Raw genomic sequence first — 21,911 nt, forward strand, 5'->3', positions numbered from 1 at the left:
CGGTAGTCACTTACCATCAGGTGAGCCGCATGCTCGTTTGCCCCCTGTGTTGTAAAAAAAATCTATAAAACTTATTTGAAAATTAATCCATACATATAAAAAAAAAAAAGAATTTTGAGGTATCTGTATTTATATGACGGAGTTATCGAAGTAACAAACAAAAAAATATAATCGAATAGAATACCTCTTCCTTCATTGAAGTCGTTTGAAAATTAGAACCATAGGTTAATGAAATAAAAAGCACCAGATCCAATTACAAAGTTTATTTTAGCATTAATGCACATAGTAATCTACTCAGATCAATACAACGCCGAATATCTAACCACGTGCGACAATTATTTCGACTTTCCCGAATTGAAAATATTCTCTTCAAAGCAAGAAAGGAAAATCGATAAAATTTACCTTGTAATAGGCATTTATACAAACTAAACACATGTATACAGGGTCATTGTTATCGAATACACATTTTTCATACGGTCTCCTTAGAACCATGAATTTTATTCATATCTGTATAGAAAATATGTACTGATAAAAATAATCGTATATAAAAAATAAAACATGCATATCATTGGAGCGAGATGCGAATAGGTTTCATATTATATATTAATGATAAATCGAGTGCAGAGTGATGTTTGCATAGTACCCTAACAGCATAAATGGTCCGTAATCACAATACACTACACATTGTAAATTTGTTCAAAAATATTGTTGACACTAAACAGTCGCTTGCCGTAAGTAGAACTAGATATGATACAAATAAAAAAAGACCTTGTGGCAGAAATCGTTTAGGGTTCTAAATCTGTCGAATAAATATGAAAGTATATTTTTTTTTTATGTTTAATAGATACTTTCATTGGCCAGTAACAAGCACGCCATAAGGTCTCATTTCATTTATCCCTTCTTATACGCATTCTTAATTTATAGTGTTCTCAATCTATATGAATAATAATAAAAAAATATGAGCAAAGTGTTATCATCAGTCATTAATTAATAAGATTTCTTATTGATTTGGAGTTTAGCCAAAATTTATTTTTGGCAACACCATAAAAAAATATGTTTAACATTTACAAACGACAAGCATAGTTTCGGCGCAAATGTGTTTTAATCTGTTTATGGTTTTGAGACTTAACTATTCCAATCTATATTTTTCGTTGATCTATTCTATAATTGATACATTTATTTAACAAACATCAGGGTTTTCTAAAAATACTTAAAGAGCGTAAAAGGTAAGTTACTGTCAAAATGTTTAATCAGGCATTACTTTTTAAGACAACATCTGACAGTTCTTTGCTCATCTCACGTGCGACATATTGAAGTGTCAACGATAATATATTTTTATTTTTACATGTTATATGTATCTAAATATTAAATTTACTACACTACAAAGTGTAAAATTCACAATATGCCAAAAGAAAAATTAACAAATCCTATGCTTAACTATAATCGTGATCACACATTATTCATTTGAACGAGATAAAACATTCAATATATTTTTTAAGACAAGTAAGCACACAAGACATCTTAAAAAACAATAATGGCAGCTGTCAAATATTCCCGCGCTTTGCAGTGGATACACTCTCATTTAAATGTTTAGTCATTCGTAATTATTTTTAACACAAAATCTTTAGGAACTTAGGGTACTTATGATATAGTAAATAATCGTTAAATTGATAATAACAATAATCAAAGATTTCAATTAAAAAAAAAAAAACAAAATAAATTTATTGTCATTCAGTTAAGTATCTTAACTAAATTATAACATAAGGGAAACCTATGGTTTACGGAAATAATTTTATAATCACAAAAGTCACTATCACAGAACAGAAGTACAATAGATCTATCGCTATATATACACTATAGCAGTTTCCATGACCCTGCCAATAGTTTGCAACACTGGGGATGTAGGTAGAAATTCGATAATAAAATATATAATGGGAAATGCATTTCTCTGCACGAATGCACTGAATTCTTTTTACCTACTATTAAAGGTAGTTAGCGAGAAGATAATTAAAAAGAGAACACAACAATTAAATTCGAAAAGGTGATTTTTTTATGATTGCAGTTAAGTTGTTGTTTATTTTTAGCATTTAATAACTTTAGAAATAGCAAAAATTATGAATGTATTGTATGTTAGTGTAATATACTATGGATAAAAGCTGGTAAGAGTCTCAGTATTTACCAGACAAATCATAAACTGCATGCTTGCTTGCACACACACATGCTTGCTAAATATATCTGCTACCAGCGACTACGTAAGCAGTGTTTGTATATCTGAAAGATGAGATTCAGTAGAGAAACTACTATTATGTATATATATAGATCATAAAAAAAAATGTTTCGTGATTTTTATGTAATAAAAAGTCTGCAACAAATTAAAGATGTCTCTGGTGTTACAAGTTATTCGACATATTCTATTTTATATATGTATTTATATATGTATGTGTATGTATATATATATATATGCAAATGGAATAATATACATTATGAAAAAATGTGTATTAGATAATCATTTGTAAAATAAAATCCGAAACGTAACTGCAATCATTGCGCGTCACAAAAAAACTAAATACCTAATAAGTAGTGATTTGAATTTTGTGCTTATGAAATTAATAATTCACTCTTCTTCGCCCCCGTGTTATTTTACTTTTCAAAAAATAAACCAAAGATATTCGAGATTCTGAATCTCTAGCTTAGCATCTACCATATTACGCAACAGTATCGACTTAATACTGGGAATGCACATATTGTTAATACCATATTGACAATACTATTTAATCAAATGCATTAAAAAAAATCTTGTATCTATTCTCTATGTCGCTCGTACATTTTTATTGCCATTAGCGGCACTTAAAATTACAATTGAAAAATAAAAATCGTAATACAATTTTAATACGTAATAATAAAACACAAATTAAAATAACAAGAACATAACCATATTCATTATCGTATTCAATAGCTTGTAACCATAACCTCTAATCAACAAACCATAAAAACGACGCCATTTCGTTAAAAAATCACTTGTGTAAAACACCAGCAAAAATACAGTTAGGAATTCGAGTATCTATACTGTTACTTTGTAAAGGTATATTATGAGTAAATTTGTACACTATTAAAAATAGCATAAAACATGGCCTATTTAATTGTGAAGAAATAAATGTCATCCAAAATGGCAAATAATTCGAGCCGTGGGTTCATTTTTTATATATTTAATCAAATTATCATTTCCATTTGTATTCTCTATTTTATTTTGTTGACAACCTTGCCGACCGTTGCATGAACTCTAAAGTGCTAGTATCTAGGGCCGTTAAATTATTAAGAAAAAATAAATTGCTGTGGTGAATATATGGACACGTTACGTGGGGAGACGGTGGGGCGAAGTCCAGGCGTTTACTGGTCGCCGTTGGCGTGGGCCACCTTCTGCTTCTTGACGGGAGGTGCATTTCCAAACATTCGGCCCGAACGCAGCTCGGACATCAAGAACGGCACCTGGAAAATACATTCCAATATCATTTTTAATAAATTGTTTTTTTAAGATCACAAATGCAATAACTAGTCGTCAATAGGTACATTTATTTATGTGGTCGCAAATAGGCGATTCAAAATATACCCAAATGTGTTTATTAGGTCGATTTATAGGTATCCGATTATACAAGTATGCAAGGAATGCTACAGTCTAGCATCACGTCTGTCATCGGCGCAACTAGAGCTGTGAAAATTTTAAGAATGACTCATGATCTCTGCTATACTTAGTGTAGTAGTAAAATTTATGATATTAATTTTAGATGTTCAATGACCTTCGGTTATCGGAAGATCAGCAACGATGGATTGTATGTTTTTTAACGTGACGTGTCATACTCGGCGGACAATTTGCGCCGAGTTATCGTATTTTTTTTATGCAACTTATAATGGCAAACAAGCTGACGGTCCACCTGATGGCAAGTGGTAACCGTGGCGTATAGACACGAGCAGTACAGTTGGCACTGGCGAGTAGCGAGATGTGGGTGTTACCCGGTGCTCGAGCTGCAGGCCGTGCGCGCGCAGGCCGAGCGCGGCGCGCAGCAGCCCGTCGAGCGCGGCGCGCTGCTTGAACAGCGCGTTGACGACGGGCGCGCCCGGCGGCACGGCCGGCGCCTTCAGCAGGTACGACAGCGCCGACAGCACCGCGTGCAGCCCGCGCCACTCTGCACCACCACACGCACACGTACACGTACACGTGTCGCACTCAAAGCAATTATTTACTAGCAAAATCATTTCTTATTACAGTTATAGTACATTCCTGCAGCGGCCAGCAACTGAGGCACTGATGGACGAACGTGCAAATGTGGGCCGAGGCGTAGCCGAGGCACACATACGTGAGTCCATCACAAGAACATGTTATATCACAGTTTATTTATTATTTTAGCTATAAATAACTAATACAGTGGGGGGAAAGGGATTGTTAGTAATGGAGACTGAGAAAATCCCATTGCTAGCAATATACCCAACCAGGTCGACCGCCTCGCGTTTCCTCCTAGAAACTATCATGGTTAATTCTTGATGAATTCATCATGATAGCTCATCATGATGAATGAATGAATGAACTGGCCTGTTTTCATTCTCACCTATAATCCTTCACTGGTGCTCCGCCAGAGTATCCCGTTAGCGCAGGCGGGGTTACCATACCATTTTCACCCATCAAAAAAAACTAATAAAGTGGCTCTTCGATATACTTTATACCAGCTCAGAAGTCACAAATAATACTGTACGTTAGCCTGTACACAATATTAAACATATGCCCCTTTATTCATAAAAACGTCAAGCATCTAAACCAGTGATTCTCAACCACTGTGCCGCGGCACTTTTGTGTGCCGCCAAATTTTAAGTGTACCGCCAAATTTTACAAATATTTAAAATTTTTGTCATAACCTATTTATGCAGTGTGTTGTAGTAAGTAAATAATTTTTATCTTTTTCTTTGTGTGCCGCCAAATTTTGAAATCGTTAAATATGTGCCGCAACAAAAAAAAAAAAAGGTTGAGAATCACTGATCTAAACCTATTATAGCTATTGAACTGTTTTGTCTCTTTCTTTTGTGCTAAATTGTCACTTTCTTTCAAACTTACAATTTACTACAATAGAAAGAGATAAAACACTGTAAATAGTTCAAATAAGTTAGTAGAGGATTTTAGTTTTTTAAGGGAATTACTCTTTACGTTCTAACACAATATATGATTTCATTTAAGGAAAGTATATTATTATTATTTGCAAGTTACAGTACTGACCGTGGTTTTCGTCGGGGCGGAAGCTGACCCGCGTGAAGAGCTCGGCGAGCAGCACCAGGTCGAGGATGAGAGGCACCGCGAGCAGCGAGTCCTCGCACGTGTTGTGGATCACCAGCGTATTGGTGCCGTGCAGCATTATCTCCGACGTGTACTCGTCCATCGCGCGCTTCGAGTCACCTGCATGCGGCCAGTTATACGGTTTACGTATCGAATATCAATAATTACTAGTAGCTAATTCAAGTATTCTGACACTTCCCTATGGTTGACTGGGAGAGAATGCTTTTAGCATTAAGTCCGCCATGTACACATATATGTACTAATGAATAAATAAATAAAAAAATTCGATCCGATACCGAAACGAGTGTATTATCAATTTTTAGGGATCCTCACCAAGATGGTACAAAGGGACCGTTAGGATGCGACTGTCTGTCTATCATAGTGCTACATTTTAACTACTATTAATGCCATTGATTTTTGAAATAGTTTTAGATATTGTTGGCACACACATGTTATTCAAACTCAAAATTGGAAAATAGGGCTACACTTCCAAGTAGATCATTATATGAAGGCCTCAAAGATAAAAGAATAATTATAAGTAAAAAAAATTGTCTTGTTTAGGGCCAACATTACATAATTATACTTTTTTCCATCTCTAGTTCCTCTAATGATAAAAAAGACAAACTTACCAACATACGGCACGTATTTTATGACGACCACGTGATCGGGCTTCTCGCCGGGCTTGTACAGTATGGAGTTGGATTCCACCATGTCGTCCACTACGTTGCTCTTTGTGATCTGGTTATAAGAAAATAAAGAATAAATTAAAACAAAAATCTAATGTTTATTTTTCATATAAAGTGGACATTGCATGTATGAACATATTACAAAATATGTACCCTGTAACTCATTAGAATCCCAGTACCGGGTTACTGAAGAAAGTCCCTCAAGAGAGAGTTACTATCACCATGTTGGATACACGGCTCCATATAGGTTTTTTGTAGTATTCTTGCACTTGTATTTGTGCTTTGTTCCTCTAATCGCCTCTTCATCGTGGAGTGATGAATAACAGGATGTATTTTTACATTGTCACCACAAAGAGAGACGTAGCAAATTATGGTGTTCAAAAATAGAATTTGAGAACAAGACCCAATATCATGCAAATGTAACCTAGTACTGGTAAGAACATTGGCTCCAACATCGAAAGTGCGGATTAAAGTCCTGCCCATTTCAAAAATTGTCAATAATTGCAATTATGTGTCTAATCATAAATATATGAAATCTAGTAACATAGCCCAGGAGCCATCTATAAATTACATCAACAACTTTGGACTATCCTCGACCCCCCTCCATGTTACCATTATACATCCCCATGCTTACCTCTTTAGAACGGAACTGTTGTGGCGCGGAGAGATTCTTGCCATCGTTGTTGCCCAGATGGTTGTAGCTCACAATTGACACAGGCTTCAAACCTGCATGGAGAATTTTAACTTGTGAGTGAAAGAATGAATGAACGTCAATATAAGAAGCGTCAAGAAGTGGTACACGTGGCTGAGATACAGTGTAGAAGTTTCTTATCAGGATTCCATAGTCATTTACTCAATATATAAGAGAAGAACATAGGCTCCTTTTTATCTCGGTCAATCAACATATTTTGCCTCACTTTGCGAGTTCTACCACTTATACAACGGATTGTGCTCAGAGGAATTGTTCAATATGATGCCCACAGCCACTTTCTACCATCGTACGGTTCACCATCGGCAGGGAATTCATTCTCATGTCCTACAGCTTCAATGATCGCGTACTGCGCGGTTTCAGAGATGTTTTCTCCCACGAACACTCAGGTTATGGAATGAGCTACCTGCCAGGTTTTCCCAAGAGACTACAGCATGGGGTTCTCCCTACGCTGTAGTCCATGAAGAAACCTATTTACCCCCCTTTTGAAGAATCAAAACGAGGGTAAAGAGGTTTCTTCAGGATCGGCAACGCACGCGTAATACCTCTTATTGCAGGTGTTCATAGGCTACGGTAACCACTTACCATCAGGTGGGCTGTACGCTTGTTTGCCACCTCAGTGGTATAAAAAAATATTCCGGTGACGCAAATGAAGTAATAAGTAAATTCCATTAGGTGTTAAGTCCGTCATATGTACACTTTACTTATATAATTATGCATTGAAGTTTCTATCTATCCTATTTAAGAGCTGCGCTCTTGTCGGTGGAGCTCTTGCCACTCACTACGATTTTCAGCGAGTCTCTTCACCTCTTGATACGACACGACACCAAGTCCTTCCTTGATCTATCTGATGTAACTATGTCTCGGTCTCCCTCTTCCCCTTCTTCCTTCTATCTTACCTTCTATTATAATAATGATTGAAGTTAAAATAAACAAAATAAATAAATAAATTCCAGTAAAATAATACATGAATACGTACCGGCAGATACTAGGAAGTCGACCAGCACCGACTTGAGCTTGGTCTGGCCGGACTTGAAGTCGTCTCCAGCCACGTAGACGCCGTTCTTCTCAGCCCTTTCGACCACGCCGGCCACTAAGGTATTTTGCGGCGAACCGTTTATGTAGCAGCACTGATGAAATAAAAAAAAATGTTAAAAGCGTGTAATCCCGGCATAAAATGGGTCACTCCTTCCATTCTCGGGGGTGTCGTAAGAGGCGACTAAGGGAACTTAATTAGTCGAGGAATGGACAGCAGCGTCCTCTTTTAAAACATCACCAAAGCCTAAATGCGGTTGCGGTGGCAACTACTGGAGAAATGCCCCTTATGGGTTTATCTATAACGAGGTCTTATAGGCCCATAATAATGTTTCATAAAAAGAGAGTTTAGACACTATACATTTTCTCAAAGACACATAGTCAAAAAACGACTTAAAATTTCATTTTGATATTACAGCTACATATAAAAAAGCGGTGATAGCCCAGCGGTATTTGTACCGGACTCTCGTGCATGAGGGTCTTGGTTCGAGTCACGGCTGGGGCCTGTACCAATGAGCTATTTTCTAACTTATGTACGGATTTAGCAATTTTTCTAAATTATCACTCGTTTTAAACGGTGAAGGAAAACATCGTGAGGAAACCTGCATACGCTAGAGAAGAAATTTAAAGGCGTATGTACCTACAAGCACCGATATAACGGGAAAGCTTTCGTATATATATATATATATATATATATATACACATATATATACGATAAATGGGACTTGTAGGCGATGGTGTTTATTACTAGACTAATGAATACAGAATTTGAAAGCAGTTGGAAAAGCCTTTGTTCAACAGTGACATTCCTGGGAGAAAATTATTAATAATGAGTTCTAACAAGGTATATCTTTCACAATGGATCCCATTGTTAGCAATAGACCTAATCAGATCCACCTGCACGCGATCCCAACCGGAAACCTTCGTGGTTAAGTCCTCGTAAATTTATCACGATAGGCATTCTCTGACTTCATTCTCAGCTATCAGCTTTCACTTATACCCCACCGAGGGTATATGAACAGCCAATAAGCTTAATAGCGTAGGTGCAGTTTCCAATACATTTTTATTCGATGAAAAAAAGGGGGAATAACAACACCTATTTTTTACAACACAAGGGGCAAACGAGCATACGGCTCACCTGATGGTAAGTGATTACCGCCGCCCATGATCACCCACAACACCAACGGCATTGCAGGTGTACTGCCGGCCTTTTAAAAAGGAATATGCTCTTTTCTTGAAGGTTACGATCATATCGGGTCGGAAATACTGCTGCTGGAAGTTGATTCCAAAGAGTGGTTACCACTTACCCCTTCATCGATGGAGGCTAGCGCAAATATGGTGGAGGGCGATATCTCAGGCTCGTTGTTGCGCAATGCCCGCTCCAAGTTCTCGGCAGTATCGTGGACGCCATCGCGGACCACGCAGAAACTATAACAATAATATGAAAAATATATCATCATCATCATATCGGCTTTTAATTGTCCACTGGTGGGGGGAAAGGGATTGTTAGCAATGGGGTTTAACTGACCCATTCCTAGCAATACACCTTATCAGATCGACCTCCACGCGGTTCCCCCTAGAAACCATCGTGGTTAATTCTAGTGGAATTCGTCATGATGGGCTAACTGACCTGCTTTCATCGTCACCTATCATCCTTCACTGGTGCTCCGCCAGCGTATATCGATAGCGCAGGCGGGGTTACCATTCCATTATCACCCATATAAAAAAAAACTGTCCACTGCTAAATACAAGCCTCCTCTTTGGGGGGTTTCGCCAGTAGTTGCCACGCTTGGTAAGCAGATTGGCAACCGCAGTTAGACTTTAGAGATGTTTCAAAAGGGACGATGCTGCCCTTTCCTCGCCCTCTCTTAGTCGCCTCTTACGACACCCATGGGAAAGGAAAGGGTGGCCTATTCTATGCCGGGACTACCCGGCAATAATATATATTCAATGGAAAAATTGACGATCATCAATTTAACTATAAAAAAAAGTAAAAAGAGGAAAAATATTCTCATACCTAAATATACTCGATATTTTATGAGTTATTTTTTGTCCACGCGATACTTGTATGCGGGCTCGATGAGTTGCGCCATTTATTTTACTAATACCGTAATTTTTACCAATGAATTATCTACTTAACGATTTTTTAACGTCACGCTATTTGTATTTATTATTATTGTACCCGATCTCACCCTTCATTTATGATCACGCATTGTATTCTTTAAATAAATTATGTAAAAGGCGAATCAGTATGTGCCAAAGAACAGCCAGCTTTCTAGCACACTGATACCTAAATATAAAATTGCATTTTAAATTAATAATAAATTAAATTAATATTTCTTAAGTGAGTTATAATTTTAAACTTATAATTTTGAAGACTATAAGAGACCCGTGGGCTATACTCGGGGTTTCTTTGCGTGACAGAATCTGAAATGTGGTGTGCCCGAAGGATAAGCAAGTTGAAGTGGCAATTGGCTGGTCATATAGCTTGAAGTATCGATAACCTATGGGGAAGGAAGTTTCTTGAGTGGCGACCCCGTACGAGCAAACACAGTGTAGAACGATCGTCCACTAGATGGAGTAACGACCTCAAAATCATTGCAGGTGGCTCACGACCGTTCCTTATGACACTATGGGGGAGGCCTACAAGATACAATTTATCTAATTTTATCTAAATATCTTCAGCCGTTCAAGAGTGATTGAGTAACAAACATACAAACATTTTTATAAACTTTCACATCTACAATTTTAGTAGGATTAAAAAAAATGACGCCAAAAATAATTGCCACCAGGCTCAAAAGTCTAATCAGACGAGGCAAACATGGACTGGAATTTTTTTTTGCGACTGTGCACAGACCGTAGATCTAAAGATCCTTGAACAATCAGCGGTAGCAAAATGAGAGACACAAACTAAAACATGAGACTAATAGACGAATTGTCTACAGTCACTAACATATGTATGATTTTGGAGCCAGTTTGATCTATGTATTCGTAACACGGAAGCTAATTCGAATTTTAAAAAAGTGACGCAACCATTATAGTTGCGTCTTATAACAGCATAGTTATAAAGTTCAAAATTGAATGCCAATTTTTTACCCAAATAATAAAACATTATTTGCAGGTACCATGTGTTCCCGTCAATTCTATTTCTTGCCCGTCCTCAATAAGTTAATATAAAAAAAAAAAAAGAAATATCCCGCCTCCTGCCATCTATTCTTCAAAACACTGATACGTATCCAATTATCTATGAATTTATCCTCCACACTATTAAAACACTATAATTACATCAAGATGGATTCAGTTACATACATTTTTCAAGAAAAATATTCTCTGGAATAATAGTAATAGAAATTAAATCCAAAGATATATCCAAAGCCGTAAAACTGTTACAAAAAAAATCTTACGGCCACCCATTACTACCGTTTTATATATATATATTGTCTTCTAGAAAAATCTGCACGAATAAATAGAAATCGCAATGAACGGTACCTATTAATAGACGTTCATAGACAATTTTAAATAGAATTTAAAAATAATGCCAACATACAATCTGCTGTTTTTTTTTTTCCTCTTTAATCTTGGCATATTTTAAAAGCTATCTCTATATTATATCTTCTGTACTTTTTATTACATTACATACACATGGATAACAAATTTGCCAGTTGATAGTATCTCATTTATTATATAGGTTACTGGGAACACGGTCAGCATAGAGAGACGCAGATTCGATTCCCGTCGGATCGAGCTATCGGGAAATAATAGGTATTTAAATTGTGTTCTAAAAAAACCTACTTCAGATATGGCAAAACCAATTATTGTATTGTATTGTAAAATCTTTATTGTACATAATTCATACTGAATACATTAAAATATTTGATATACAATGGCGGACTTATCCCATAAAGGGATCTCTTACAGTCAACCTTTGAGAAGCTGAAATAAACCTGTATTAATTAATATGTAATTATTTTGATTTAAAAACTAAACTACTCAATAGATTATGATACAATTCCTATAGGATCAATAAACCAAAGAATTTTCCAAATCGGTTTACAATTGACAAAGTTATGAGGTAACAAACATAAAAAAAAACCTCGAAAAGAGAACCTTATTTTTGAAGTCGGTTGAAAATAACGAATACGCTCAATTCACGCATGAATCCAGTACATTCTATATTATAGCAATAGAGAAGAAGTTGACACAAAACATCGCCATATTTACATTGTTACGGCCTTATTGTGCGAACTGCAAACACCTGATGTGCGTGTTATGTAATTTATTTGCATTGATTAAGTATCACTACCTGCGGAACATTCGAGATTAGTTGGCCGATTGACCGACAATGTCATGGACTTCAGTACAACGACCCCGCCGTCACTATGGCAAAAACTCCTAATATTTAAATAGGTATGTTAATTAATTCAGCTAGTCTGCTTAGACTTGTACTACGTATGTGTGTATGTACGTATAGCGAATTGATTCAAACATTTTTGCACATACTATTTTCAACAGATTAATGTTAATAAGAATAATTAAACATTGTATCCCATAAAAAAGTTCCCTTCAGTTATTTTTATTTCAAAACTAAGCTACTGTGTCGATTGCGATAAAATTTCTATGGGAACAACATATAAGTATTTCAGATAAAAGATGAATTTCCCATATTTATTATATCGTTGGATATACTTACAGTTGGTACCTTTAATCAAAATTTAATCAAAATCGATTCAGTAAGTAGTTTAGTTTTTAAATAAAAAAATAACTGGTTTTAACACGATTGACGTCTGTTTTATTTTTTGTCAATTAGAATATATTCCGATCTAATGTTTTAAATTAATATTTTATGAAACTGCTAATGTCAAATAGGTTTGACAACTCATTTTTTCCGGGTTTATGCAGTTATACCATACATTAATCTTTGTTAATTACAACATATAACTAGCAGCCCATCCCGGCTTCGCACGGGTGGACATTTTTACAACATTTTAAAAGTGGTTATTGTGACATAACGATAATAGTTGGACATATAGTATCGCGAAGTTTTTTGTAGTTATTGATGTTTTCTTCAATACTGTAGAACATACTTTTGTTCTATCACCAATAGTTTTGGCAGCGCACGCGACGTAAGATATTTTATAGCATTTTTTAACACTTTAAGTTACGTTATAAAAGTTTTAGTAAGGATCCCTAATCTTTTCTAGCAATAAATATAGCCTATGTTACTCAGGGTGAATGTAGCATTCTAATAGTGAAAGAATTTTTGAAATCGGCAAAGTAGTTTTTGAGTTTATTCATTACAAACTTACACACAAAAATACAAATGTTTCCTCTTTATAATATTAGTGTAGATTAATTAAGACTTTGTGGTGTCAGCATAGAATAGGCCACCCCTTCCTTTCCCGTGGGTGTCATATGAGGCGATTAAGGGAGAGCGAAAGGTGAGCAGCAGCATCCCTCTTAAAGCATCATCAAATCCTAACTGCGGTTGCCAATCCGCCTGCCAAGCGTGGCAACTACTGACATAATCCCCTCAAAGGGGAGGCTTATGTTTAGCAGTTAAGGGCTATGATGATGATGATGAACGACCAGGATGTTATGATATTTGTTTCAAATTATGATCGCACTACAGATTATATGACAACAGCATTATACTAATTTTAATCAAAAATTATCAAAAACTTATACATTAGGCTCAAAAACTTATACAATAGGCTCAAAAACTTATACAATAGGTAAAGTTATGGGGTTACTTTTAAAATAAATTCCAATAGATCGATATTGGAATTAAGACGTCTCGCACTCTCGAATTGCAATACTAGCGACATAATAATTTTACCAGAGGAAGACTTTGTACAAAAGTCGTATGCTTGGGCACCTCTGTCCCATTCGTGTTTCTAGCGTGAAGCAATTGTATTTGCATAGCTGTGTTTCGGTTTGAAGGGTGGGATATGGCAGTGAATTTACAGGGTACATAGGAATAACACCCGAGTCCGCAGGAATAGCAACGCATGGAAGGTATCATGGGCAAAACAGTATACTCTGTTATGGACATGGTACTGTTCATGTCTACAGGCGACGGTTACCACTTTCCATCAGGTGGGCTGTCTCAGTTTATTTGTCATTCTAAGTTGCATAAAAAAATATATTTTTTAAGACATTTCAATTAGTATGAATGTTTTTGTATCTACGTTAGATGAATCAGAATAGATTTGATGCTGATAATATTGTTCCGATAGATGTGTATTAGCGTAACCTGCCAATGCAACTATTGTAAACCGATTCAAATTGCTGTGGGGAAAGGGATTGTTTGTAATGGAGACTGAGAATCCCATTGCTAGCAATATACCCAACCACGTCGACCTCCTCGAGGTTATCCCTGAAAACTATCATGGTTAATTCCTGATGAATTCATCATGATGGGCTAACTGGTCTGTTTTCATTCTCATCTATCATCCTTCACTGGTGCTCCGCCACCGTATCCCGTTAGCGCAGGCAGGGTTATCATACCATTTTCACCCATTGAAAAAAAAATCCTAATTGTTGCACATAAGGTAAGTATTAAATTGTCAATGGCAACACATTTGATTGATAATATTAAACTAAAAAGTACACCTGATGTACTTAAAGAATTAAATAATCAGACAAACAGCATTATAATATTGTTCTATACAGTTTTAGAAATATATTTTCAGATGAGAAAAAAGCGTGTGACATTGACAAGTTCATAGACAACGTAGAAGCGCGCCCGTTCAAGATCACCGTCGCCAAAGTCATACCGCTGACCGCTGACTGGTTGCTGTCGTAGTTGAATATTGATGTTACCTATCTTTTTTTTTTTGTACAACACAGGGGACAAACGAGCATGCGGCTCACCTGATGATAAGTGATTACCGCCGCCCATGATCACCCACAACACCAGCAGCATTGCAGGTGTGCTGCCGGTCTTTTAAAAAGGAATATACTCTTTTCTTGAAGGTTATGTTGTCGTATCGGTTCGGAAATACTGCTGCTGGAAGTTGATTCCAAAGAATGGTTGTGCGTGGAAGAAAGTGCCTTGAAAAACGCACGGTGGAAGACCGCCACTCGTCCAGATGATTGGGATGAAACTTTAGTCTGTGGTAGTATTTCATTGTAATATTACAGTTCCAATTTACCTAAATGTTTTAGGGGGACCATTTAATACGCCATTAAGATTTGCCGTTGATGTAACAAAAAAAAATGGTAACCGTCATCTACAGACATGTGCAGCATTATGAACATGACTACACTGCCCATGTGACATTTTCAAACCAGAATTCTAGTGTCAGTTATATTTTACCCGTCATGTAGATCACGGCATACCCACCCGTCCATTTTCCGTGAGAGACGACTAAGAGAAGTTATGGTAAAAACAACCCCAAAAGCCTAACCGCGGTTGTCAACCCGCCTGCCAAGTGGCAATTACTGGCAAAACCTTTTAATGGTAGAAGCAATGGGCTGGTCACATAAGCTCGAAGGATCGACAACCAATGAAGAAGAAAGATTTTCGAGTGGCGACCCCGTACGGGCAAATGCAGTGTAGGATGACTCCAAACTAGGTATGTGACCACCTCAAATGCATTGCAGGGAGTCAGTGGATGCAAGAAACATTCCTTATGGATGTGTCATGGGGAAGACCTATGTTCAGCAGCGGACAAATAATGACTGAAATGATATTGACGATGATAGCTTAAGTTTTAAATACATATCCATATTTATAAAATATTATACATATTAACTAAATTTTAAATAAATTTAAGAAAGATTCATGTTTTTATTGTAATCGATAAACTCAAAAATTACTTGATTTTAAAAATTCTTGCAAGCTACATTATCATTGTCTAACATGGAATGTATTTTATTAAAAAAAAAACCGTGCGAAGTAGGTATATATGATATGGAAACTTACCGCTCAGTGTTAGCCGTCCACAGCACAATTACTTTATCGAGCTTCTTCTTGTCACGGAAGTTCTTAATGTCGGCCCGGATCTGGAGGTACTGTTCATATTTGGTGCCGCGGATCAGATTGGTTGCACGATCAGCCTAAAAACAAATACAAAAAAAAATAAAACTTACATGATATATTTCCTTTGCTTTTAATCCACTTTAAAAAGATAGAGATTCAAATCTCCTTGTTCATAAAAACTAAAAGCTGCAATAAACCTATTTTAACTATTACACTGTTTTGTGACTTACATGCAAACATCTAAAATAAATTTGACGTTTTTGTGAATCTCCTTATTCCAAAGTAATGTTTTACGAGTATACCACATTTTATTGGTCAGTAAAGTTTTTTTTTTTTTTTGATGGGTGAAAATGTTATGGTAACCCCGCCTACGCTAACGGGATACGCTGGCGGAGCACCAGTGAAGGGTGATAGATGAGAATGAAAACAGGCCAGTTAGCCCATCATGATGAATTCATCAGGAATTAACCATGATAGTTTCCAGGGGGAACCGCGTGGAGGTTGACCTAGTTGGGTATATTGCTAGCAATGGGATTCTCAGTCTCTATTACTAACAATCCCTTTCCCCCCTCCGTAAAGTTATTCGTAAAAATTGAAACCTTTAATATACATATAAAACAAATTTACTAATAAAATGTTTTATTTCTATCATATCGAGAAATTAGCGTAAACACATTTGGATAATCTGCGAAACTGAAGCCGTTTACTTTTAATTAAATGAACTCTATGATCGTCTATATTTTTTTATATATAACTATGAATGGAAAATAAATACAAATACGTTTTTCCCTCAAAATTTCACGTATCAGGAAGCCGGATAGAGGCGCACTAAATATAACATGGCAAAAAATGCGAGCGCAGTAATAGCATGGTGTGATAATACGTCATAAATACTCGTCGAGTTTGAAGTGTTGTTTGTAGTTACAGTGAACAAATTTATCAAGGCTGAATATGTGGGTATCGAACATAGGGAACGCTCATTTTTTATTTTATTTCCATAGATAAGATATAGAGGAACAGGTACCAATATGTCAAAAGACATATATATGTAGGTACGTAGACTGTGTTTGCTTATGACGTGGCCCGTCATTCGAGAACCTTCCCCATTGGTTATCTGTTAATCATACTATATGGACGCTTCATCATTTTAGCTTGTTAATCCTTCGGACTATACAGATCGTTTAAATTCTTCCAATGATATCCTCGCTACAGAATTCATCACGAGTGTGAACGAATTTGAAATTAGAAATAAAACTACACACATTCCTTTTTATTTTAAATATACAATTGGTACTTAACGCGATGAAAAAGCTTTTATAAGTAAATAGTACTTACATACCTGCTTCTTTATTGCCGACTTTTCGACGTGGATCCACGTCTAAAAGTTTACCTGTAAAAGCTTTTACTTCGCTTTAAGTCCCGATTGTGTATTTAAAATATGTGTAACATCGCGAAAGTTTAAAATTAACTATAGTCCTTTTTACCTAGCAGTGTAATAAATATCATGCCATAGATATACAGGGCCTCATAAACCATTGCCGAAACTCTCACTGAAATCATGCATGCATGTATAGACATGCAATTATAGAATTGGTCTTCTCCATTAACTGGCATAAAGAACGGTGTTAAACCACCTCCAGCCGTCGTTGCAATGCATTTGAGATTGTCACATCTAATGGAGGGTTGTTCTTTCTACACTGCGTTTGCCAGTAAGGAGTCGCTACTCAAGAATATTCTTTCCTCATCGGTTTTCAGTCGTTTGCATTATATGGTCGGTTCATTGCCATTTCATCCTTCGGGCTATATATTATCTTCTGTTTTATATTAAAAAAAAATCATAAACGGCTCTAATAAAGCGTTTATCTATCTAGTTTCTTCTGTGGATATCCTAATATCATGTGTAGTAGTTCTAAATACAGTTATAAATAACTGTATTTTCCTATGCCATGTATAGAATGGGCCAACCCTTCCTTTCCCGTAAATGTAATAAAAGGCGACTAAGGGAAGTTAATGATCGAAGGATAAGCAGCAGCGTCAATCTTAAAACATCACCAAAGCCAAAACGCGCTTGCCAACCCGCCTACCAACCGTGATAATTATTGGCAAAACCTCCTTGAAAAGGAAGTCTATATTCAGCAGTAGACAGTCAACGGCTGATCATCCGATGATGATTTATCCACAACAATTTTCAATATTATTCACCGCATAATTACATTACAGTTTTTTCCAAAGGTTAACTTATTAAGTCCGCCTTTTGTACCAAATAGTATATTTTTTGTGATTTGGTCAATAAAGAATGAATAAATTAAATTAATAACTATCCTCATTGCGGACTTTGCGGACAGAGTGAAACTCCGAGCATAATCCTCCCCATAACTCGCTAACCAACTTGAAAGCATTTGTATACGGCTGTGTAAGATGCATGTAGACTGTAGGCATATTGTCTTTGAAGGAAACCTTGAAATTTTTAATAAGCCATTCAAACGAATGTTATCATCTCTCAACGGATTTATAATGACTTTAATCTCTTGTAACTAACGAACAGTGAATCAATTATCCATCGTCAGCTATCCCTGATAGCCTAAGACCCTCTTAAATTGTAATGACTGCCTGCTTTGTAGCAATGCCATTAAATATCATGTGAATTGTGCCCCTTGTTTATACTGTATAGGAACTCATTGTTGAAAATCTTGATTATGAATAAATACATATATACCTACGTCTTTATTTGGTAACAAGATAATGAATTAATAGTGAAGCTTTATATCGAATAAATGTCTCTCTGACCGTTTATTTCGAGGATCACAATAATGGTGTCACATTTTTAAATATATTAATTTTGTTCAATTAATCTTGGGAAATCTTCGTGCTAAAGATTGTATCCATTAATTATTTTAGCTTTAAGGTGGGGGGGGGGGGAGCAAAGTATCATTTATAGTGGACTCCCTTCGTGATGAAATGAAAATCTTATGTCAACTTATCATTCTCTATTTCATTGAAATAAACAAATGTAGATAAATGAAATAGGTATATATAATTACTAGATTTTACCCGCGACTTAGCTCGCGTGTGGTATTAAATTTTATGTGGTATTCGATTACACACTAAACGATTATTCGAATGACAAACGTGTTTGGTGTTAGTGGATTATGCACGGGCTTCTTAATATCCTTGTAATTATAGACATGGTATATTTAAATAAACATATGTGTATTTATTTTTATATATTGACAGAGATTTGAAAGAGTAACTGTCGAGTTTCTTGCGGCTCTACCCAGCAGATAACAATTTCCAACCCCTGGAGTAGATTAGAAAAAAAAATGTCGATTTTAAAGTTCTTGTATACAAGTTTATTTGAATAAAGATAATTTGAATTTAAAATTTGATTTCTTGTTCTAAAAATTGCGAGTGTTGAACTTCTAAGCTGATAAAATTCCATACAAAATCTTAATATTCCAAATTCAGCTGTTATACTGTGTGTTGATATATGGGTTATTCAGTCAATCTGTGTTAAAATCTCGCACAAGGAATAGAGGAATCTCAACAAATCTTGTTCAAAAGAGAAAAGAGGACCGAATTAAAAAAAAACATGTAATGGTACTGCCCCAAGAACTGCAACCTCACAATATCCTGTCGAATTCTAAACTTATGCGTTATAAGTTTGTACAATTTGTAATATATAAGTAATCATTGTTATAATAGTAAAAAAAAAAATCTGTTTATTAATTTCCAAAGACTATATTTTTTTTTTTTTTGCAAGAATAACTGCCGGCTCACTAAGAGGTTTTAACGTACGTTTAAAGGACGAAAGAAACATCACTAGATTTCTATTTCGATATAACATTCTATTCGGCCATATGCCAGTCCCATCGTACCCTAAATTATGAATATATTTCAAAATCGAAAACTGATATTAATGTTAGAAAGAGGTCTAGTCAGTACCAGTATTGAGACGTGTTTCTGTAGACTTCTTTCTCTGTATTATCTAAGTACCAGTACTTAGACAATGCATTATACTGAACAGTTATTATTTATATATATAATATATCAGCATAATGGGATTGACATGTGAACTTTAAATTTACAGACGACATTAGTTCCTGATCTAAATACTTATCGCTCATAACATAAAGGCTTACTGTACGATTTGATTAGAATATAAAATATAAAAGATATCTACTATGTAACACGAATAATGGAGTACATTTATGTACGTCAAATTAATACCTTGACATTTATAAAGGTCTTTAATAAATCAACAAATACGGTTAACATTTAAATAATTTTATATTACAATTTCGAGATAACATCCCATCTATTAATATATTATTTTTTAAAAGAATTTATATTATACATCTTACACAGAGTAATTACGAAAATAAAGGTTCACAATCGACGTCAGTAATTCAAGTCGCTCATAAATTATGACTAGCTAATTAAAATACTCCGTATTAATTATGTTTATTTTATGATACCTATGTAAATTATTTCCCATACCTGAATATATAGCTCCATGAAATTAAACATCCTAAGACAGATTTATCTACATTCCCATAAGATTGGATTTAAAAGGTTCCGCGTAGACAATTAATTAATACGCGGCTAATAATTATATTTCAATTCGCTAAGTATATTCCATTTTTTTAATAAGTGTTGTTTTTAATATAATGTTTTTAATTAGATAATTGTGATATAGTGAATAAACTATTAATTTTTTATGGGTGAAAATGGAATCTCTGAAACCGCGGTTTACTCGACCATCCAGGCTTCAAGTTATAGGGATGAACTCTCTGTTGATGACAAACTATTAAGTAACGATAGTTACAGTTAGCAATGGGCCATTATTAAAAATGCCTTTCCAAACTATGCTGATTACATATAAGAAATCGATGAAAGAAAAATTCTGAAAGGTATGTATTGAGCGCGAATAAAGCTGACAGGCTAGATTGGCCTCTGGTACTGGAAACGATACCCACAATCAGCGAGCATGTATAAATATATTAATAGAAGTGGAAGAAGGAAAAGTGGTTTATTTAAATTAGAGCATATGTCATTCTATTGTTTTGCCTACCCCAATGAGAGACAGGTGTGACATATGTGTGTGCAATATTCATTCTCTATTGTCGATTTTTTAAAATCTCTTTTCCGCAATATCAACATTCTGAACCTCGCAGTAATCATAAAATAGAGCAAAGATGTTAGAAACGTTCTATGTTTAAAAATAATAAAAAAACTAGAAGAGAATGTTGTGGTTAGGTAAAACAATTGAAAATGTAATGTAACCTGACTGAACATGTGACACTTGTTTTTTAAACACAACGATGCAAAGGAACATTCTATTCTTCTACATCGCGGCGCCTACAATCATAGACAATCGTGGCATTTTGTAAACATACGTACACTACACGTGTTTTGGAAAGAACTTGACACAACGCTTCCACGTGTTTGGTTCGCATACAAATGTACAACAAACTGATGATAGATTAACAATTCAACACTGATTTATTTTGAACCAAACCAGCGAGAAAAAAAAATCTAGTCCGTTCTATTTACAACAGTTTATAAATATAACGTATGAATTAAAGTTATAGCATTCTTTTCAACGCAGTATTCTATTAGTAAAACTGAACATAAAAAAAAAAAACAATTCAAAAATGGATTTTTGTCTCACGTTAATTTGGGAAAAGTATTCAATTTCATTGGAACATTCCTTTACAAGGAATTTATCTAGATAATGATAAATACCAGATAATACTACAAGCATACTGTAAGAAACCAAGCAAAGCACATTTAGGGGCCACAACCCAGAACACGAAAATACGAGGAAATATAGAAAAAAAAATTCCCTAAATTGCACGAACGATAAATCAAACCCGTGGAGTTCATCTACGCATCATACCCATCACTAAGGCACGAAGGTCGTCGAACTAAAATAAAAATGGAATTGACGTAACCGAGCGAGCGAGCCCGTGAGCTATGTAAAGTGACGAGACTGCATGGGGGACGGACAACGTGTGACGTCGCCGACTCGCCTATATTACTAGACTATAAACGTTTAAAAAGAACGGCCGGTTGTACAAAAAAAAAAATATATATATATATATAATACAATATATATGTATCATCATGACAATGGGGTTCAGCTAAAGTAGTTTCATAGGGGAGAAAATAAATTAATAA

At 35.4% G+C, this 21,911-nt stretch overlaps 1 protein-coding gene across 1 annotated transcript in view; it reads right to left on the reverse strand.

Annotated features, from left to right (window-relative positions):
- Positions 1-248: 248 nt before the first annotated feature.
- The window catches only part of LOC113516115 (inositol-3-phosphate synthase), a 29,453-nt gene continuing 7,790 nt past the window's right edge, over positions 249-21,911 (reverse strand). Inside the window, exons 5-12 of the mRNA XM_026900485.3 lie at positions 15,675-15,808; positions 9,055-9,175; positions 7,692-7,842; positions 6,638-6,729; positions 5,947-6,055; positions 5,261-5,437; positions 4,009-4,181; positions 249-3,486 (exon numbers count right to left, since the gene is read on the reverse strand). Of these exons, the coding sequence (XP_026756286.1) occupies positions 3,388-3,486; positions 4,009-4,181; positions 5,261-5,437; positions 5,947-6,055; positions 6,638-6,729; positions 7,692-7,842; positions 9,055-9,175; positions 15,675-15,808 (1,056 nt within the window). The 3' untranslated portion in view covers positions 249-3,387. The remainder of the gene's footprint in view (positions 3,487-4,008; positions 4,182-5,260; positions 5,438-5,946; positions 6,056-6,637; positions 6,730-7,691; positions 7,843-9,054; positions 9,176-15,674; positions 15,809-21,911) is intronic.

The sequence above is a fragment of the Galleria mellonella genome, unplaced genomic scaffold, assembly GCF_026898425.1.
Source record: "Galleria mellonella isolate WM207_F2 unplaced genomic scaffold, CSIRO_AGI_GalMel_v1 utg266, whole genome shotgun sequence".
Taxonomy (NCBI): domain Eukaryota; kingdom Metazoa; phylum Arthropoda; class Insecta; order Lepidoptera; family Pyralidae; genus Galleria; species Galleria mellonella.